The following is a 19,031-nucleotide window of genomic DNA, read 5'->3' on the forward strand; positions in this document are numbered from 1 at the left end:
ACAACTGCAAATTACCGTATGTGCTGCAGCAGAAGCATCACAGCCTGCTTATATTATAGTACTGTGCAGGTAATCTGCACAACACCTAACTCATTAACAGCACTATGTCGTCATCAAGTAGATCATATTTGCTCGTGCAAATAGAGAAATGTTTGTGTGTGTCTGGAAGGCAGTGATACACATGATTCATTATCAGGAGTTGATGGCCACAAAAAGGTATTATATTAGGCAAATATTATATTATATTAGGCAAAAAAGCTACATTCTAACTGAGACAGTAGATGAACACAGAGACAGATCTTTATAAATCACTAAGATTAATTTCTTACCTGAACACACACACACAAACCTTAAAAAACAAAACAAAACAATCCTTCTAACTTTAGGATAATATTTGCAAAGCTCTGTTTAATACCTACATGGCTAAGCCTAAGGTTTGCTGTTGTTGAAGTGAGGTGCTCCTGTTAGCGTTATAAGGTAACTCTGCTCCACATATTGATGTATTATTCTGTTTGACAGCCACGGTTGCAATTCCCTTCTTATCCTTCAGAGCATTCCGCTCTCTGATCCGGGCCTTCTGTTAACACAAATGATGCACGTAGTGTAGACTTCGCAAGACCGCCAGATCATGTGTTCTCCGGAAGCAGTGCAGAATGTTGGCCCAGTAAACACATGCTCTTTGTGTCAACATGTGACAAATCATACTGTACACTTTGGATATCCATGCTGTGTGTTTACAACATTAAACTGCATGTTTAGCTGGCATTACATTTAGTCCATAAATAATACAATCCAATGCAACTCACCCAACTGGAGCACGTCTTGCTATTTAGGAATGAACTGATGACAAAACGGGAGTCATGGTTTTGTTCCTAGGCTATAATCTCGCTAACCCTTTGTCAGCAATTTACTGTTCCACAGGGAAATAAAAAGCTTTTGAAATAATAGCCTAATCAGGGGAGGAAAATGAATCAATATTAAGTTGCAAACCTTGCTGCGCATATAAAGCAAAGCAATTCAGCGCTTGTACTGTTGGTGTTAAGAAGTGAATTAAAGTAAGTCTCTACATTCATACACTGAACAATATCAGTAAGCTGCATCAGTCCCCATTTAGCTTGTGGAGAGAGTTATGATAAAATAATTTCTATTTAAAAAAAAAAATAAAAAATGTTTCCGCGAGCAGAGCTTCGTCTAATGAATGCGAGAAGTGGAGTTGGATAACATCAAACCGCAGCAGAGCATCAGGCCCGTGCGTTCTCTCACGGCTGATGGTCACCCACAATAGCTAGTCGCTGACTGAAGGGAATTATATGATTAAATATGATGACTTGAATGAACATTCCCAGTTTGTGTTAAATCCCCAATTAACTCAATTAATTAAAAAAGAGCTTCGATTCCGACTATGTTCATGGTGATGTATACAAACTCAAAGTTGTGATTTGGCACTCGCAAAAAAAAAAAGTGGGGTTGTGCCATTGTCCTTTCTGAGCTACAACCTATATATTGTATATTGTACTGCTGAGAGCCATAAATGTGCCATGTGTTCTGCGTGAGGTGAAACCAACCATCTGTTTTATTGACTTCAAAGTAGTAAATACACGGGCAAGTGAAGTACATCTTCATGATGGTCAGAGGTGCTCTTACATGGGGAAAAAATTCTTGACATATTTATTAGTTATTTTCATATCAGGACACCTAGTTACTGTAATTTAGCCTTTACTTAACCAGGTGGATCCTATTTAGGTTGGTAACAAAAGAGAGACCTGGACAAGATGGTGGCATTAAAAGGCCACGCACTGCAGTCAGGCTTTGAAGCTTCTCTATTCTTGATAGGAATAGAGAAGGTTATGGACAATATTCACATCTGAGAAACATTAAGCACAAAGACGGCTAGAAAATGAATCCAACTCCATAATTTTTACAATAGCCACGATTTCTAGACTGAGATTCCAAAAGACTGCTTGATTACTGGAACAGTGACCACTAAAGCATTAGAGAGTTGATTGAAAAAAATAGGTTTCAGTGCTTTGTGGCATATGGTTTGTGTGAGCGTGTGGGAAAAAATACAAACACATACTGTACACAAGTGAAAGAAGTTGTTAAGAATCACTCAACTTGAAGTGCCACGGCCATCTGTCAGTCACAGAGCCAAAAAAGCAATATCCCCACCAAAGGTGCATTACTTTTTTGGCATCCATTTTACCCGGGGAACAGCAATCCAGAGCAATGCTATAATGCCCTCGTCACCACTGACAACGGAGAAGCATTATTCTCACCTTGGTTCTAAAGATTGGAAGTCGTTTTATGGCTTCATAGTGATAATGCTGTCATAGAATAAAACAGAGAGATATGCAGACAAGGACAAAAAAAAAAAAAAAAGGAAATGGATAAAAGACCTGAAACAAACAGAGTCCGTCATTACTTTCTCCAAAACTACTCAAGTGACCCATGCAGATGCACGATAGCATGTTACCGTGCTGTGTTTGGCTTGTTAAATTTTCCCTTTTGACAGAGATACAGTATCAATCTTATCTATAGGTTCTATACGGTCAGGAACACAGAGAGAGCTAGGTATTGCCAGGATCCCACTTCAATTTCACAAAGGGCAAGACCCCGGTCACTGCAGACCGTGCCCAACAATGATGGATAGGTGAGATTCATTTCCCCATCAAATCTAAACAGGCAGGAGACCTGCACACACAAACAGAAAGCAGAGTGCACAGATAGCAGAGTGCATTCACACCAATCACGTTTGGAGGAGTTTATTCAAACTCAGGAATGTCTGGCCATTTAGATTGGTATATATATAAGGGGGTTGAAAAACAATTTAATCTAAACTCATGTAGCACCTCTGGTTCACACTACGACTAACCTAAAATTCAGCTCTCAGCCTTCCATGTGAATATTGGACAGTTGGTCAGAACTGAGAATGTGATTCAGGACAAATACCAGAAAAAGAAGATGTGACATTTGAGAACTAGCAATTACTCCTAACAAAATAATCAGGAGGCAAACCACTGTTTACGAATAATCACGTTCAGCTTCTCTGCCTGTTGTCTTAACTAATATAATAACAGCGTGCAAAGTGCACAAATATTCCCCCTTCTTGGACACAGTTGCAGATTCAATTTATGCAGGAAGACATGTTTCCAATTAATGAGCTATTTGTTATGCTGCTTCTCTATTATCTACAGTTTGGTTAGATGTGAACTTTAACAAAGCCAAACTTTTATATAGTTATGTTCAGACAAGAGCAAACAAACTGTGGGTTTGAATGCACCATTAGTTTTACCTTCACTTCGGTAATCCTCCTGAGAGCTGGGCTGACTCAGGGCTGACAGGGGGTGACTTGAGAAAGCAGGCCAGTCAGGAGTCACCAGTCCGCCACTGTGTTGCTGTCGAGGTCTGCTCCGCGAGTTGAACGCTGACGAAGAGCTGTCTGGTTTCATTCGTAATACTGCTGCATATGATATTGGGCGCGCTGCAACAGCTCTTGCAAAGTCTGGGAATAACAGAGAAACATCACAAAGAGTTACAACATATACAGCTGTGGCTTTGGGTGAAATTGGTTATAACTACTCGAAGGTGAAAAAATTAATATTTGACATTATCTTCCAATTTACTACACATAATTTGGAAAATACTTGATTGTTTAAAACATGTGAATGTTTGATTACGCACTCTACTGTTGTAACTATTTAAACCTATAGTATTACTACTGTATATGTACTCTCTTCCTCTCTGTAAAACTAATGAGCTCCAGTCAGTGTCCCACGGTCCAACACAAGCAATAATATGCAATAAAGTCGTTTTCTACGAGGCAGAACTCTAGTAGATGGGCAGAATACAGAGCTTTCGAGACACAGCTACAGCTAAGTTTGCAGAGAATACTAGTGCATGTTGAAATACTTGGACACAGTCTCTGCAGACAAATCCACATTTAGGCAACAACATGCACAATTGTAGTTTTGAGGGCTAAACATATTCTGTTTAAGCCTTAATATTCACTTACTGTGACAATAAATGACTAAATCACCACCAAGACGCCTGTTAGAAACAAGTTACGTTACCAATAAATACCATAACAGCTAAACCGGCCATCTCAATTATTAGAACGATGCCGTGAGACTTTCTGTTTCATCTTTTCTTCTGGAACATATGGCACAATGTTAGAGGACTTAGGATGCCTTCAGTAAAAACCAATCTTCCCACAAGGTAACACATATATACACACTACATACTTTGGAGATCACCGTCATCAAATTGTTACCAAACAAGAGAGAAACTGCTGCTTGTAAAGTGAAGGAGTCGACGGAGATTCAGAATCATATCCTCTCTGAAATGTAAACTACACTTGAAGCTGGTTTGGCTGTCACTAGTCATTTCTGTCATTTTATTATTCTACTGCTTATGTTCGAGGAATTGAACCCACTTTAAGTGGGGCAGTGTTCCAATCTGCTGTCTTTAATGATAATAAAACAACTCAAGATTACACACGGTAAGTTCCCACGTGACGGCTGACCATTAATTCATATTGTCCAAAGCAGCACTGATCAATGGTCTACAGAACCTGACGTACATGGTTGTACAGACACATTGCTTAAACTGAGGTGCAACACTATAGGCTTTAAACTGAGCCAGAGTCAGAGTTGTGTTGAGGGGAGCGGGGTGTTTTGCACTACATAATAATGTGCTATGAAAGAAGTGAACCACACTGAGAAATAATTTCGTGCCCTTGGGGACTTGTCAGCTGCAAAAAATACTGCAATCTACAATCGGAGAGTGGGCAATTACTGCATTACAGATTCTGAGGAGAAGCCAGATATGGAACTCCTTTTGAAATTAAAAGGTATTGTGAGTTTAAAAACTGATAAGCACAGGGTAGTTAAATCATTTATCTTACTGACAATCAACTCAAACGAGGCGTAAACTACATTTCTAATGCCGATGTCCGTTAGTTGGTTAAACAATCTTGCTGTCTTTCACCTATTCAGAGAATGTGGCTTTGACAGCAAGAAAAGTGTATTAACCTCAGTGAGCCAAAATGTAAAGCAGTGTGAAAAACAAATACACCCATGTCTCATTTTAGCTCCTCTAAGGGAACTCTATCTATCTAACTAGATCCAATGTCTCTTCATTTTGTCTACTGTTCTTCTTTTGGTTATGTTTTAATGATTTGTCAGGTTGGATTTTCCACATTGTAATTGCTGTCGTCACACACTGTAGCAATGCCTTGTAAAATCTTCCACTGTGTAAAAACTTTCTGTGCATTATAATGAAGGTCCACATTGTTTTTTTTTTGTATGTGTTGTGTTGTTCCATTCAGCCACTTTTGTCTCTTCTGCATATATTAATTTAGGTTTAATGATTTAAAGTAATTTAAGTATTTGGAAACGTCTCCTAGTTTTTTCACTAACAATTCACCAGTGATGTACAAGGGTCCTTCAGAGGAATTCGGACGGCTTACCAAGCATCGACTGCCGACTCACCTGTCGCCGGGGTGAAGTAAATGTTGCAGGGCTAACAAGGTTATTGACTGAGCATAATGAATGCCATGCAGCCAGATCAGGTTTAGTTTATCTGTTTTAAATGCATTGATACTGAAAAGTGAACACAGTCAACTTCCTTTAGATGAAAGCATTAGCCAAGTTCACGGTTTTAATTTACTCTAATCTTGCCAATACACATTGAAACGGTACAATTGTGAACTTTCTAACCTTTTAACCTTTCTGGAACTTGCAGACTTGCATGTACAATTTTGTATTTGATGGAGACCAGGCTGTCAACAGCATACTTTAGTTCGTTGCATACATGTATATTCGGCGTGACTTAAAGCAACCCAGCATCTTCTGATTTACAGCTGTGCTTTGACAGTTGCAGTGTGGCTGAAAAAAAAAAAAAAAAACCCAGTGTGTGATGACAAGAAAACAGCCTGTTATAAAATAAGTTGATCCTGTTAAAAGATGACAGCTGCACTGACTTAACTTAGTCTGTTCAAAATACTGTCAGAACAAATGGCTCATTTGGCCATACGTGCCATATCATGCCAATGCCAGCTGCCACAATATTGTCATGGTAATGAATGATAATGGGGAAAAAAAATGTGCTACTTTATTGACGATTGAGATTTATGACTGTTATTTTGAACGTTGCCATAAAGGGTATCGTAACAAATGGTTAAAGTAACAAAGCAGGTAACAAAGATTTAAATGAGGTGAAGCTACATTACAAATGCTTTGTAGTTAAATCCCAGCACCCGGACACAAAAGGAAAATCATAAGACACATGAGTGATTGCCAGACTTAAGCAAATCTGGAATTCAATAAGACCAGGGGCTCAAACAAAACCAGGGTGGGGATGCGAGTTTTTCTCCCTACAGCATTAAAGCAGCCAGTCACTGCTGATTCAGATCAGGCCGCAGCCATAAATAATCAGGTGTGGAAAGCACAAGACGCTAGCAGAGTAATCAAAGTGCTCGAGCCGCACTATAATGCTCTTTAGAATAAAGATGGCTTTAGGGCAAGGTTGTCACAATGCTGACACGCATAACTGTGCAGTCACAGTGTCAGAGAGGTGCTGACTCAATGGTCATTTTTTTTTTTCAAGCTATATTTGTACAGTTCTGCCTTTTCTATCGCAAAATACTGAGCTGTATTTCTAATACTCTTTCCATCCCCTATTTATATCAGTGGATGTGTAAGGTGTTATGTTGGACCATACTCAATGCAGTGTGGTGTACTAAAATAAACTGGCAAGCCGGTTGCAAATGTTGACTGCAAAGTTGTCTCCAGCCGTGGAAGTTTGGGATGGCTTTTCTTACTCGTTTCATGGAAATTCTGAAAATAAACGACATGAATATGCCGCATGTGTATGGTTTTGCCAGAGCGCACACTCAAAAGCACTTTAGTGTGCAACCAAAAGATGTCACCTTAATTCTTTTTAAAAAAATGTGGAATTGACAAGCCTATTCTTCTAGTAGATCTAGCAGATAAATGTCAAGGATTGTGCACGGTGCAAGAATATTCTGTCAATAAGATCTTAAACATTTCGCATATGTTGTGTGAAGTTTAGGTTAGAATAAAGGTGTCATTCCGTTTTCCCTGGAAAATAACATTCCAGACTGAGGCTAAATCCTGACAAATACATCGCAGGAAAAAAAAAAAGTCTCTTTTGTTTGTCTGAGCGCTGAAGGCGACAGGCACTTGCTCTTGTCAGTTGTCACCTTCATCTGATAAAAGCAATGACCCCAGCAGAACCCACCGATCCCTATCTTTCAGAGGTGCAAAATCAGAAACACTCATTGTTGTTGAATGGGCTGCACCTCCTGCATTTCAGAAGCTCTCGAGCAATAACGTCGGTGATCGTTTCGGGGTCTTAACACCACCTTCACGATAACATCAACAAAGCAGACAATGGCCATTTTATATGTGAACAATGAAGAATGAGACCAACATTCCTGTTACGTTGCCCTCAATAACAGTGTATGTTCGACTAACTGTTTACTTTCATGGAGCTATAGCCGTTGTGCAATTAAACATTTGATAGTTGAAGTTTTAATTGAGTGCAGCCAACTCAGGAAACTTAAGTGGCACAACATGCAAACAAGGAGGTAAAAGTGGAACTAAATTAAATGCTTCAAATAAAAAACAGAGACCTGGAGAAAAAAAAAAAAAACAATAGGCAGAAACTGAAAACCTCGTCTCCCTGTATTAGGTCACTGGGTCGGCACGGCACAGGAAGCAGTGTGATAGTCTTGGGCTTCTCGGCAGACTCTGGACTGCGGTATGAAAAATTAATTAGAATAACATACAGTAAGTAGGTTAGACCCTCATGTGGGCTCAAGTAGACAGACATGATTAGCCATAGCCTGTAAGATTAATGAAGACCTTCACAGGGAGATTATATTGACTGAAGCTGATTATGCTTGAGACCATTTATTCAGTGGAATATCATTACAGATTACAACAATCCATACATCATATGCAGCCTCACCTAACATCCTAGCACAGCGGACTACTTACTAAATCCAGTCTTTTACCTGATCCTTGGCATATTATAGCTATATTTCTTCAACCTTGCCAGAGTAACAACGAAACCACAGCAGTGCTGTAATATGTGTGAAGTCTGTAGGATGCTCCGTTTTCGGATATTCATTTTGGTTCGTTTAAAACCTTACTTGAGATACAACACAGTCCTGCAGAAACAAAAATCAAAGGTTGCGCGTGTGTGTATCTAAAATATTAAGCAAACCAAAGCAAAACTTTCCTAACTGGCTTCAGGCTATGATAGCAACACTCAATTTCACAAACGCTGGCATGAGCACCCAGGATCATTGTATGTACTTGCGTGCTTTGAAATGCCAATTTCAAAATCCCCGGGTACCGATTAGAACGTTGATCACTGCACACACCAATAGGGTTTGACTGCCAAGACTTGAATGTTGTGCCCAACTTCTCATGCTTACAACAATGACATTTGTTTTTCTCCATTTCTTGAGCTCAAGTTGTGAGTATAAGAAAAACTCTGTCACAACCCAGGTTCTCCTGCCAGTTGGAGGATGTCTATCAGTCCCTTATGGTGGGACCCAAAATAGATCCTCAACTTCTTGCTTTCAGAGCAGTTTAGCTTCAGTAAATATCCTGCAGGACTGGGACTAGGGATCATTGTTTCATGTTGGCACCGTCTAGCAGTGAATGCTGTAAGTCGTTTGGGTTGGATATTGGGACACTGGGAAATGCAGCTGACCTCCGTGGCTTGGAGGTAACTTTTAACAAAGCTCCAGATTTTACTGTTTATTTTTCAAGGAATGAAATCACAGAAATATATTCATTGCATGGTCCAGCCCTGTGTAGTGCATGCAAATTTCCATTCATTTCCCAGTATGCAACCATATTTCTAGTGCATGACTCTTTTGCCCTTCATGAAAATGACTTCTTGCATCACTTATACGGCACACTCGTACAGCACCTCACATCTACATTTCCCTGCATCTCACTTTTAATACTGAGATACCTCAGCGTTGGATGAGGAACAGCTGATTACCATTCCACACTTAACACTCCAAGCAACATTGTATTTCAATCAGAGGCGGACTGAGGGGAGGAAAAAAAAATGGCCCCAGACATCGTGCCAACCCGGCCCACTTTTAAACATTAGAGAAATCTAATTGTGCTTCCTTCGCTTCTTCTGCATGATTTAAATATCTATGGAATGAAAGGGGGGCTAGGCAGAGGAGACAGGTACGGTACAAAGGAAAATAAAATGGAACAGAGGCACTACTGTCTTCAAAGTGAGCATTTTCAGAATATTCTGAGAGAACAGTAGGTCAATAATCCATTGCACAAGCCATCATGTCAAAAGTATCATAATAGACAAAGACCACATCACACTCCTGGGAATGACTGCTCCTGGCTCCTGCTGCTGATAATATTGAAAAGCAGTTTGAAGTGTGGCTCTCTTACTAAAATACATATATCTGATAGTTGTGAGTGTTGAAAGCACACTCAGCTTTCACTGCTGCTTTGGCTAAAGTGCAGCACTATTTTTATAGATGTTCTTTGTTACCTATAGTCACACAACGTTGTTAAAGGTTATTGGTAAAACAAACACCTTTTCCTCAAAATCACAAGCCACAGACTGATGATTTAATACATTTAAAAAAAAAAAAAAAAAAACGTATACGCTTTTTATATCACAGTATAACAGTTGATACCCTGACGGCGGCAGCACTGCAAACACACTGTGTAACGCTAATTTGATAAATTTTATTTCAGTGCTCAGCTGCTATGGTTCATGGATGTATGATGACAGCAATCACAAGTTGCTTCAGGAGACCTAATAAAACTCCACTGAGAGTCATCTCTCTAAAATAACTGAACATGAATGAGCTCAGAATATTTCTCTCAAGGCCAAAGAACAGAGAAAGCAAACTAAAGTAAAGACCTGTCATTGCTTGTTATAAGACAAAAATGTGCCTGCAGACAAAACTGATGTATTGCACATATCTGCTTTTCTGGGTTTTATGTAATGTCCTGAATATTTCATTTGTATCCACTGTGTATCACATTCAACACAAATGCAGGATTATAGAGCAAGACATGGACACTCAAACTGTTTAAATGCATGATGTACAGTACTAATGTGCAGGTTACATATAGAGAGTCTGTGTACTTTCTGTATTACTGTTACCGTTTAAAAACAAAACCCCATAAACAGATAAAAACCAAGAATGATTTGCATCTCCTAACCTTAATAGCTGTAACTGCAAACCCTGATTTGGCTTATTCATTTATCATAGTGCTCCATTATTATGGAAAAACTATTGAGTCAAACCACAACAATGTTTCTCTTTTCCAAAAATGTGAGCTCCGCAGCTTAATAACAGCCATCACTTACACAGTCCCTGGAGAGAAGTTCCGGTGAGGCAAAGGTCACCGCATGCCGCGCAAACACAGTTCTGTTTGCACTGTTGTGCTAGATTGTGGTGCTTAGGTTACATATAACACCCTCCTGACTTTAGATTCGAGTTCTTGACATATTTACAATGTCTGGAACAGAGCGTGACATGCAAGAAGAGCTTGTCAGATTAGATGGATTCACAGGACCGTTCTTGTATGAGCTGATGTATTAAGAACAGAAAGGACAACAGAGATGTGCTGAGAAGGAGAAACGGTGTGGATCGACCCACTGTAAGTTACTGAGCACTGCAAATGGAACTAGTACATCAGACTGGTCGAGCAGCTTCAGTCAGTGCTCATGGAGGGACAGAAATGGTCTGTAGTCCCAATCTGTCACCTAAGGACGAAACATGTCACCATGTAATTGTTGTGTTTTTAATCATTTATTTTATTGCATTTTTGTTTTACTCAATCATCCACCAGATGTCTCCATCACATTTCCCTGTCCACAGTCCCTTGCTCACCTTTCTTTAGTTACAGTATTGAAATCGCTCAGTCACCTACCATCACACACCTGTTTCCACTTAGTTCGTGCATCTTTCAGTACCAGTGTGTTTTGCCTTAAGCCTGTTTTACATAGTTCCTTGTGGACTTTTTCCAGCTGACCTGATTCAGTTTGTCTCACCGGCCTGGCTTGTCTTGACTTTTTCCTTGGACTTCAATTAATCTTGTTGTACTTCTGGTTATCACATCCGTCCACCTGCCCATGAAGTGTGGGTACACTTGGTTCCTCTTCCCGGCTGGAGGTTTTGAACCACACGATTTGTAACATATTTATTGTTTGTCTCTTTGTGGGATTTATTAACATTAAATAAAATACAGAACATCACTATTCTTACGAATAAGAATAATGATGACCATGTATTTGATTTAAAAGCGCCTTTCGGCTATTAAAAAGGCCTTGTATATATTTTATTCAATTGTATTTTAAGTACCAAACAAACAGGACCGTCATTTTACATTCCAAGTCATGCCTATAGAGTGTGTTAATTTGCATCTGATAATTAAAACTTTTTTTTTTGCAAAGCTTCTTTCACTAAATTCCTTAATAATTCTTCATTTTAGAGAACACGGCCATTTGTGATCACTAAATGACGGAATATATATTTATATTTGCATGTAAAATAAACAGGAACAGATCTCCCTGTAGCCTTTCATTCTCCACAGTGTCATTCAGCAACATTGTGCCACACAGGAGGTTGATTTAATGAGCTTGTAAGTTTGTCTGAAACGTGGAATATTTTAATCCGTTGTGTTCTGAAGAACTTACATAATTTTCGCCTCTTATGGCTGAAACGGCAACTGGCACGGTCAGGTGTTCCTCTCCACTTGATTGTGTTGCAAATGTAAAGATGGGAAAAATCCAGCCCACAGTAAAGCCCGATAAAGCCTTTGAGAAGGAGCCAAATTATTTCTCTGAAGCAATTATTCAGCAAACCAGTAAGACAACAGGAGTCGATGTAGTAACAGAGAGCCAAGGTTCCTATAATGAACAAGCAGAGCAAATTCTGACAACTATTTGCACCAGAGGTAGCTAAGAACCAAACCCTGAGATCAAAAATCAATGGACAGTATTGACTCAACTGAAACAAATTAACTGCCTAAACTACTAAGTCCCTGTTTATAAACTTGATAAACTAGTACAAGTCTTGATAAAGGGAAAAAAAAACAGCAGCTTTTTATAATTGCTTATTTTCTATATGTAATGTCTCAAGCTACTTGCTAAGGTTACATTTAGTTTGAAATACATTCTTAATACAAATACACACTAAAGTACATTTAGTTTGCAGTGGAACTCTCTAATATGAATTACATACGACGATTGAGTGTTGAGGTTAGACAAAGGAACAGTTATGCAACAGTATGCAACAAAACCAGCGCTAAACTATTCACAGTGTGTTTTCAGCGCTTAACAATGTCAAGGTGCTCACAAGAACATAAATACTTCACAGTATTAAGAGCACTGTAATGTACTCGCCCAGTCCCTTAGTAGACCTTGTAGATTCTCTATCCTGTTTTCCCATTTCCCTCTTCATGAGGCTTGCGACAGCAGCACCTACTGTAGCAGCCATGGCCTTTGCTGTTATCTCACATAAAAACCTAAGACAGATGAGATATTTTCCTGAGAGATTTCTTAAGTGCCTGTGCCCGTCTGAAAAGCTTTCAGTGGGCAATGCACGCTGCAGTTTCACAACACCTGAATGTTTTCTCTGATTGTCTTTGTATCGTTTTAAATTATGCGTCGATATGATCGACTGTGATTGCGCATGATGTGGTCCGAAGCATTTCATCGTTTTCCCCCAAATCAAAATGCTGATTCTCCCATCTCTTTACCCTTGCAACCCCGTGAGGGTGGCAGCCCAGTATGTGACAAGCACATAATGCAGAAGCCTCCAGGTGAATTGTCATTACTGCCACTTACTAAAACATGCCAATATCCACTACACTACCTCTCAAGAAGCAAGACCAGTTTAATTGGTATAAATTTCAACGTTCAATGTTGATTGAGCCAGACAACTCTAGCAATTAAAGGACAAGATAGAGATGGAGCAATGCTGCTAAAGCAATCTTTCATTATTTAGGTTTCACCAGTGACTAGAGGTCTTCTACTGTTCTCCGGTTCCTGCTGAAACTGCTTTGCTATTATGTTTCTATTGCATTGTTGTTTTCTCCAGTGCCTTATTATCCTGTCTATGCCGATATGATTATAACCCAGCAGTGCAAGCTGCAACAGTGTAAAACAAATTAATCAAGTACAGTATATGAATAAAAATACCTCGAGTATTAACAGTGAATGTAAAACACCATATGGAGCACGACCAAAGAACAGATCGACTTCTTTGCCCACAAAACAGTTAATTATTAGCTTTTATAACGCCACTGCTATTTAAATGAATTAGATAAAGATAAATGTGCACAAAATGGCCTACAGAAAAAATGAAATCAACAACCATGATTGCCTTGCCTAGGAATAATACCTTTCAAAGCATTTCTTCAAAAAGCAGAAGTGTGACACGGTCAGATAAACCATAGAACTGGAGTTGTAATAAAAAATAAAAAACGCTCTACTTCATGAGGGTTTTTCTTTTAAATAAACATTAGAATGTATGTGGAGCACGCCCGCTGCTTGGCGTGAGCACAGGAAACCTGTCGCAAGCACAAACAACACGTTTGAAACTCTCCCTCATTAGGTATAGAAAGGTCACCTTGTTAACCCTTCTTGACATGTAGTGCTTATGGCAGTTTGCTTAAAAGCACAGTAGCCAACATATGTATAAAAAAAATAAAAAAACTCGCTCAAAATGTATTCAGTCTAACAGTCTAGTCCAGTGACAAGGCTCAGGGAAAAAAAAAACTGTTGTTTCCATTTAATAGTATGGTTTAACGAGCAGACAAGTGAGGTTAGTGCTGTGTGTCTGACTCCCAGAAACAAAGCTCAGAGAGAGCCACAGAGTGCATGAACCCTCCTCTGGTGGGTTGAAGAAACCATTAAAAGGGCAGAATCCATTAGACCAGCAAACACATGCTATAGACCAAAGAACACACTTAATCTGGAGCTTAAAATTGTGCACAAGTAAAGATGTGTGCCAGACAACAGAAAATCGAGCTTAGTGGATGGAGCAGAGCACTGCCATGTTGAGGTTAAGGTACACTCTTAAAGGAGAAAGACATAAAGGGGATGTTCATGAGGGGTTTAGCTTTTTTCTTATTAATTAGGTAGCAAACCATTTGTAAAGAAATATTTGTGAGGCCAATTAACCGTGCTATTCAAACATGTCAGGCAAATAGTTAGGGTTGTAAAACCACAGTAGAAATGTGGCCTTATCACTGTCTGATGCCTTTTTCTGTTCCCCTGCTGTTTACAGCCAGAAGAGACCTTTACTGAAAAGGTGTGGAAAAACCCTGTCAAATCTCTGAGACTCAAAACCAGAATAGAATGCTCAATGAGCCATGGCTTCTTCACTTTTTCTTAGATTTAAATGCAAAATTCATCATGGATTTCTCCTCTCCCTGGTGTGCAAAGACACAATCCCCCCTCTCACAATCATAAATGACGACTCTTGCAGCCATGTCACATGAGCAAATGCCATGTTATTACGGTAGATTTCAATGCTTCCTATACCATCGCTTTCATCAATGCATATAAATATTCTTCTGTAAATCAGTTTCTTAACGTTGTATCCAAATGCTACCTTCAAATTTTCTTACCTGAAAGGCCACTGATGACAGACAGGAGGAGAAATGGTTTCCATGGTGACCCCATACTTGTTGAAGAGGGTCCCTTCTGCAAGAATGTTAGCAGATCTGCTTCTTCATTAAAGCTGTGCCTACAAACAGAGACAAAAACACCAGTTGGTTGGAGGATGTACAGTAGTTACGGTTATTGCAGATGCACACAGTAGAACTTTACATTTTAAACCCGTCACTGTGCGGATTTTACTGAAAGACAACTTTACCTTGTGATTTATTTGTCATGACAACAATGATCTTCACACCATTCATGAGATGTACACATGGCACGATTACCCCCCACGTGACCACACCATAGGAAAATAGTAGAAGAAATGACACCTTTTCCTTTGCTCTCCCCTGTGCACTGCACATCTTTACAGCATTTTTTGTTACTTCTGCAGTAACTCGTGTGAAAAAAAAAAAAAGATTTCACAAGTCAACAGAGCCTGTGAATGTGTGGTTATGTGTAGAATATACTGTATGTGCTATTAAAATCCTGATCGTCTCGAAATATCCAACACGGGCAATGGTGATGCACAGTATGTCAGTTCATTTCGTTCCTTGGGTTCTCCACACGCTCAATCATAGCTCTTATAACCGCCCCGATTATAAAGCGGCTTCTAGTCTTGTCTAAAATAAAAGTCAAAGCGTTTTTCATAGAATCAATCGGAATCATGACATGCACCCGCAGCACTAACTAGGCTTCTGTGTTTAGGTTAAGCATTTTTCTAAAATTCCAAGCCGAGAAAAGTGGACGCTGTTGTCCATGTTGATATTTGAAGATTTTTCAGATGCGTTCCTGTCGAATATACCCACCTTTTCTAGTGCGCAGTTTACAGAGCGTCAAAGTGAAGCATGCTTGAAGCCTAAGGACTAAACTAAAAAAAAAAATTTAAAAACAAATGCTAATTGTCTTCACTACACTATTTTCTATATGAGGACACTATTGAATATGTAATCATGCTCATAGCACACAGACAGACTGTCTCCAACCCACTGAGTGTGTAGTTTTCTTTCATGACAGAGTTACAGTATTCCAATTGTTGCTTTGCTCACCTGTGTTCCAACTTGCACACTAAAGTATCAGAGTACTGGGTAAACTTTTTTTTCACCCCCCAAGCGATGACCGTCAGTAGGAGGAAATAATACACAGGAGATTCACCTATGCCAAACAGATCGAAGCCGCCTCCGTGTACTGTCCATACACTAACAGCAGCAGTTATTGTTAGCTCAGTGACAAGGGCTTATCTCTTACTCACTTAACGCACAATGGGTCCAGACAGTACTCAGTCTTCTTCACATTCCGCACACATTATTGCATTGCAGGTATAATTCTAAATTAATAAAAATGCCATAACGCTGCCATGGCCATGCTGCTCTGCAGGGATATTAGTCTAATGATGAGCGGTGCAGTGCCAGGTGTTCTCCAGTGCTTGGAGCTCTGCCCAAAAGGCTCAATATTTGTGTCATCATGGTCGCAAGAATTCTTTAAATGTTGCTAAGCAAACTCAAATCGGGAGGATATATGTCTCATATTGTTCAAGTGCGGCTTCCGCTCTACCACTGAACTCTGATGGATGTGGTGCTGCTGAGTTGGTCTTTCAGCAGGCTAAGGGTCTTTGGCCACCTCGCAGATTAAGGCCCCTTGTTTAGTATATCAGCTCAGCCTAACACGTAACCCTGTGAAGAGTCCTGATGGGTCAGAGCTTCTTCTTTTTTTTTTACAACTACTGAGGCAACTGCTTTTCGGAGGAAACTCAGCTTTAAAAGTGGGTTTACGAAAATGGTTTTACATTACACTTTATTCCTATAAATTTAAAAAGCACTAATGTAGGTTTAGCAATAGAACATGACCGCTAATACCTGATACCAGGGACATCAATAACAAACACTGGAGAAAATCTATAAAAAGCTGCACCTCCCCTTATGGATGCATTTCTATTTGCAAACAATGCTAATGGGATACACTGCTGGTGATGTGCAGACTTACTATATAAAAGATATACTGTTCTTAAAATCCTCCCTCTGTGCCATTCATCTCTGCAGAAAAAGAAGCACTTCTACCGATGTCTGATATTTTCAGACTCTCCGTCAACATGTTTGAATGCACACTCTCTCTTGTTTAATGTCTCCGTCTCTCTCTCTTCCTCTCTCATCCCACTAACAGGCTCTCTCATCTTCATTTAAGTTGCCTCTGTCATTTAGATCATTAATGCAGTGGCACAGACAGCTCTGAGGGTTGAGGGAAGCATGTCCAGACCCAGCAGGAGTTGTGTCACATTTATCATTTATGCCTCCTTGTCTTTGCCTCAGCTCATTTGCTCCCTATCCTCCTACAATGCACAATCAGTAATTCTTGTGGGTTTAACAATTAGTGACTCTGCAATTACACTATCTTTTATTTGGAGACGGAAACACAGGAAACAAAGACAGAGAGAGAGTCAGACAGACAGAAAAGAAATGCTTAATTTACCTTACTTTCGCTGTCTTTGCATCTTGTTCATCATACAGCATGTAATGTGCAACTCTACTGCGTAATTTCTGCCTTTTTTCAGCCATATTTTCTAACATAATACAAACGCGTATGGTCATAATACATGGAATAATATTTACACGGACCTAATATTTGTACAACTTGGTCACAGTCCTCTTTAACTTCAGCAGGATGCAACTCCTTTGACAGTGCTAAACACAAGTCAGTGTCTCGATGTCTCTGATACACAGCTGATAAACCAGTCGAGCAGTTATCGTCACAAAGAATGACCACTGGATGGGGTGACAGCAAAATAAAGTGTGGTGGAATCGCACGTCAGCTGCAAAGCATCAGTCATCATTAGAGCGGATGTTGAGACATGAATATTAATATAATACACGCTCTTGAATATTTCAAGAGCGTGTATCATCACGGAAATACTACCTCAGTAACAAGTGAATTATAGTTATTGGGTTGTGAACCTCTCTTCTCTACTGTCAAGTTAAGAACAGGGGTCCCTTGCGTGTATCAAGTAAAGTGGGTCTGCACTCAGACAACCCAGAGTTCACCCCACTTGACTGCTCAATGTTTCACAAAACTCTGCTAGACATGTCATTTATGGACTCTGCTTTCACTTTCCATTCAACCATAAATTGTATTTTGGAGAAGAAATTGGGTGACTTGTTTTCAATTCACAAGAGACAAACCTACAATGATCATATTCCAAGTTTTAGAGTATAACGGCATAAGGGGGCCTGGTGGCTCAGTGGTAGAGCACTGGGAAGGCCGCGGGTGGGAATCCCACCTCATCCGATGTGACACATCGTAAAAACTCTTGCCAAATTACTAAACAATTGAAAGCACTACTTCACACTAACTTTTCCAGGTACATGCTTTATACATTGGGAACACATGAACATGGTTTCCCAGGCATCAACTGATTATTACACAATTCATAAGAGAAGATACATACACTCCAATGTAATTCTAATTTTCTAGTAAACAATTTGACTCTATTATGCATTTTTACGGACACATCGAAACAGATCTAGGCATTTAAGATTTCGCTTCTTCAACAAGGTGTGTTTGCGACACCGTCATGGAGCCATTGTGGTAAAACCCTGTATCAGGCTCAAAATCAAACACGTTTTCCTTTCTGCCACCAGGTGTCGCAAAGTCACTCCCTCTTTCCAACTCAGTGGCAGTGGAAAAACCCGCAGGTTATAAATTGTCTGACCATATTTCAAGTCCCCCAGAAAGTACATCAGATAAATATCTACAGCAAACGATTTTCAATTACTACTTGTTAACAACAGTATCCTGACGCCAAATCCATTTTAATCTATTGCTAAACACCCAAAATAAAAAGATATATATCTCATCAGCCATTTCAGTTCAGCTGTAATAAAACACAATTTTACTGACCCCAGAAAGGGGCAGAACTAAGGTTTAACACCTGTGTAGCCTACTGCGCTAACCCCTTTCTTAATGCCACTTCGTACATGAATAATTGAATAAGGCATTAAATCAATTATATTGTGATTGACTGAATAAAACACTTTCCAGCCAATAAAACAAAATATATAGTTCAAGTAGGAGCTTCACAGTCTGTATAACATTTTGCAACATTTTTAGGATGTGGCATTACAGAAACAGTCCGGTTGGTGTAAACTAAAGGTTTCAGTGATCCCACCAAAGGTGAAAACACTGCACCAATGTTCAACTAGAGGAAAAATGCAATGCAATATTATCTTAAGCAGCACCTGACATCACGCTTGGGGAGGTTATAGTGGGAAAGGTGGTCTCATGGCTCTGACACACTAGCATCTCTCACCTTAGCAACTTCTCTCATAGCAATTTTGCACCAT

General features: G+C 39.6%; 1 protein-coding gene across 5 annotated transcripts in view; it reads right to left on the minus strand.

Moving 5' to 3' along the window:
- The window catches only part of cntn5 (contactin 5), a 91,248-nt gene that overhangs the window by 46,085 nt on the left and 26,132 nt on the right, over positions 1 to 19,031 (minus strand). For all 5 annotated transcript variants that reach the window (XM_067508446.1, XM_067508447.1, XM_067508444.1 and 2 more), the window contains 2 exons: positions 14,667 to 14,785; positions 3,293 to 3,502 (listed from right to left, as the gene is read on the minus strand). In XM_067508446.1, the coding sequence (XP_067364547.1) occupies positions 3,293 to 3,502; positions 14,667 to 14,721 (265 nt within the window). In that variant the 5' untranslated portion in view covers positions 14,722 to 14,785. The remainder of the gene's footprint in view (positions 1 to 3,292; positions 3,503 to 14,666; positions 14,786 to 19,031) is intronic.

Source organism: Channa argus, chromosome 6 (genome assembly GCF_033026475.1).
Source record: "Channa argus isolate prfri chromosome 6, Channa argus male v1.0, whole genome shotgun sequence".
NCBI classification, from domain to species: Eukaryota; Metazoa; Chordata; class Actinopteri; order Anabantiformes; family Channidae; genus Channa; species Channa argus.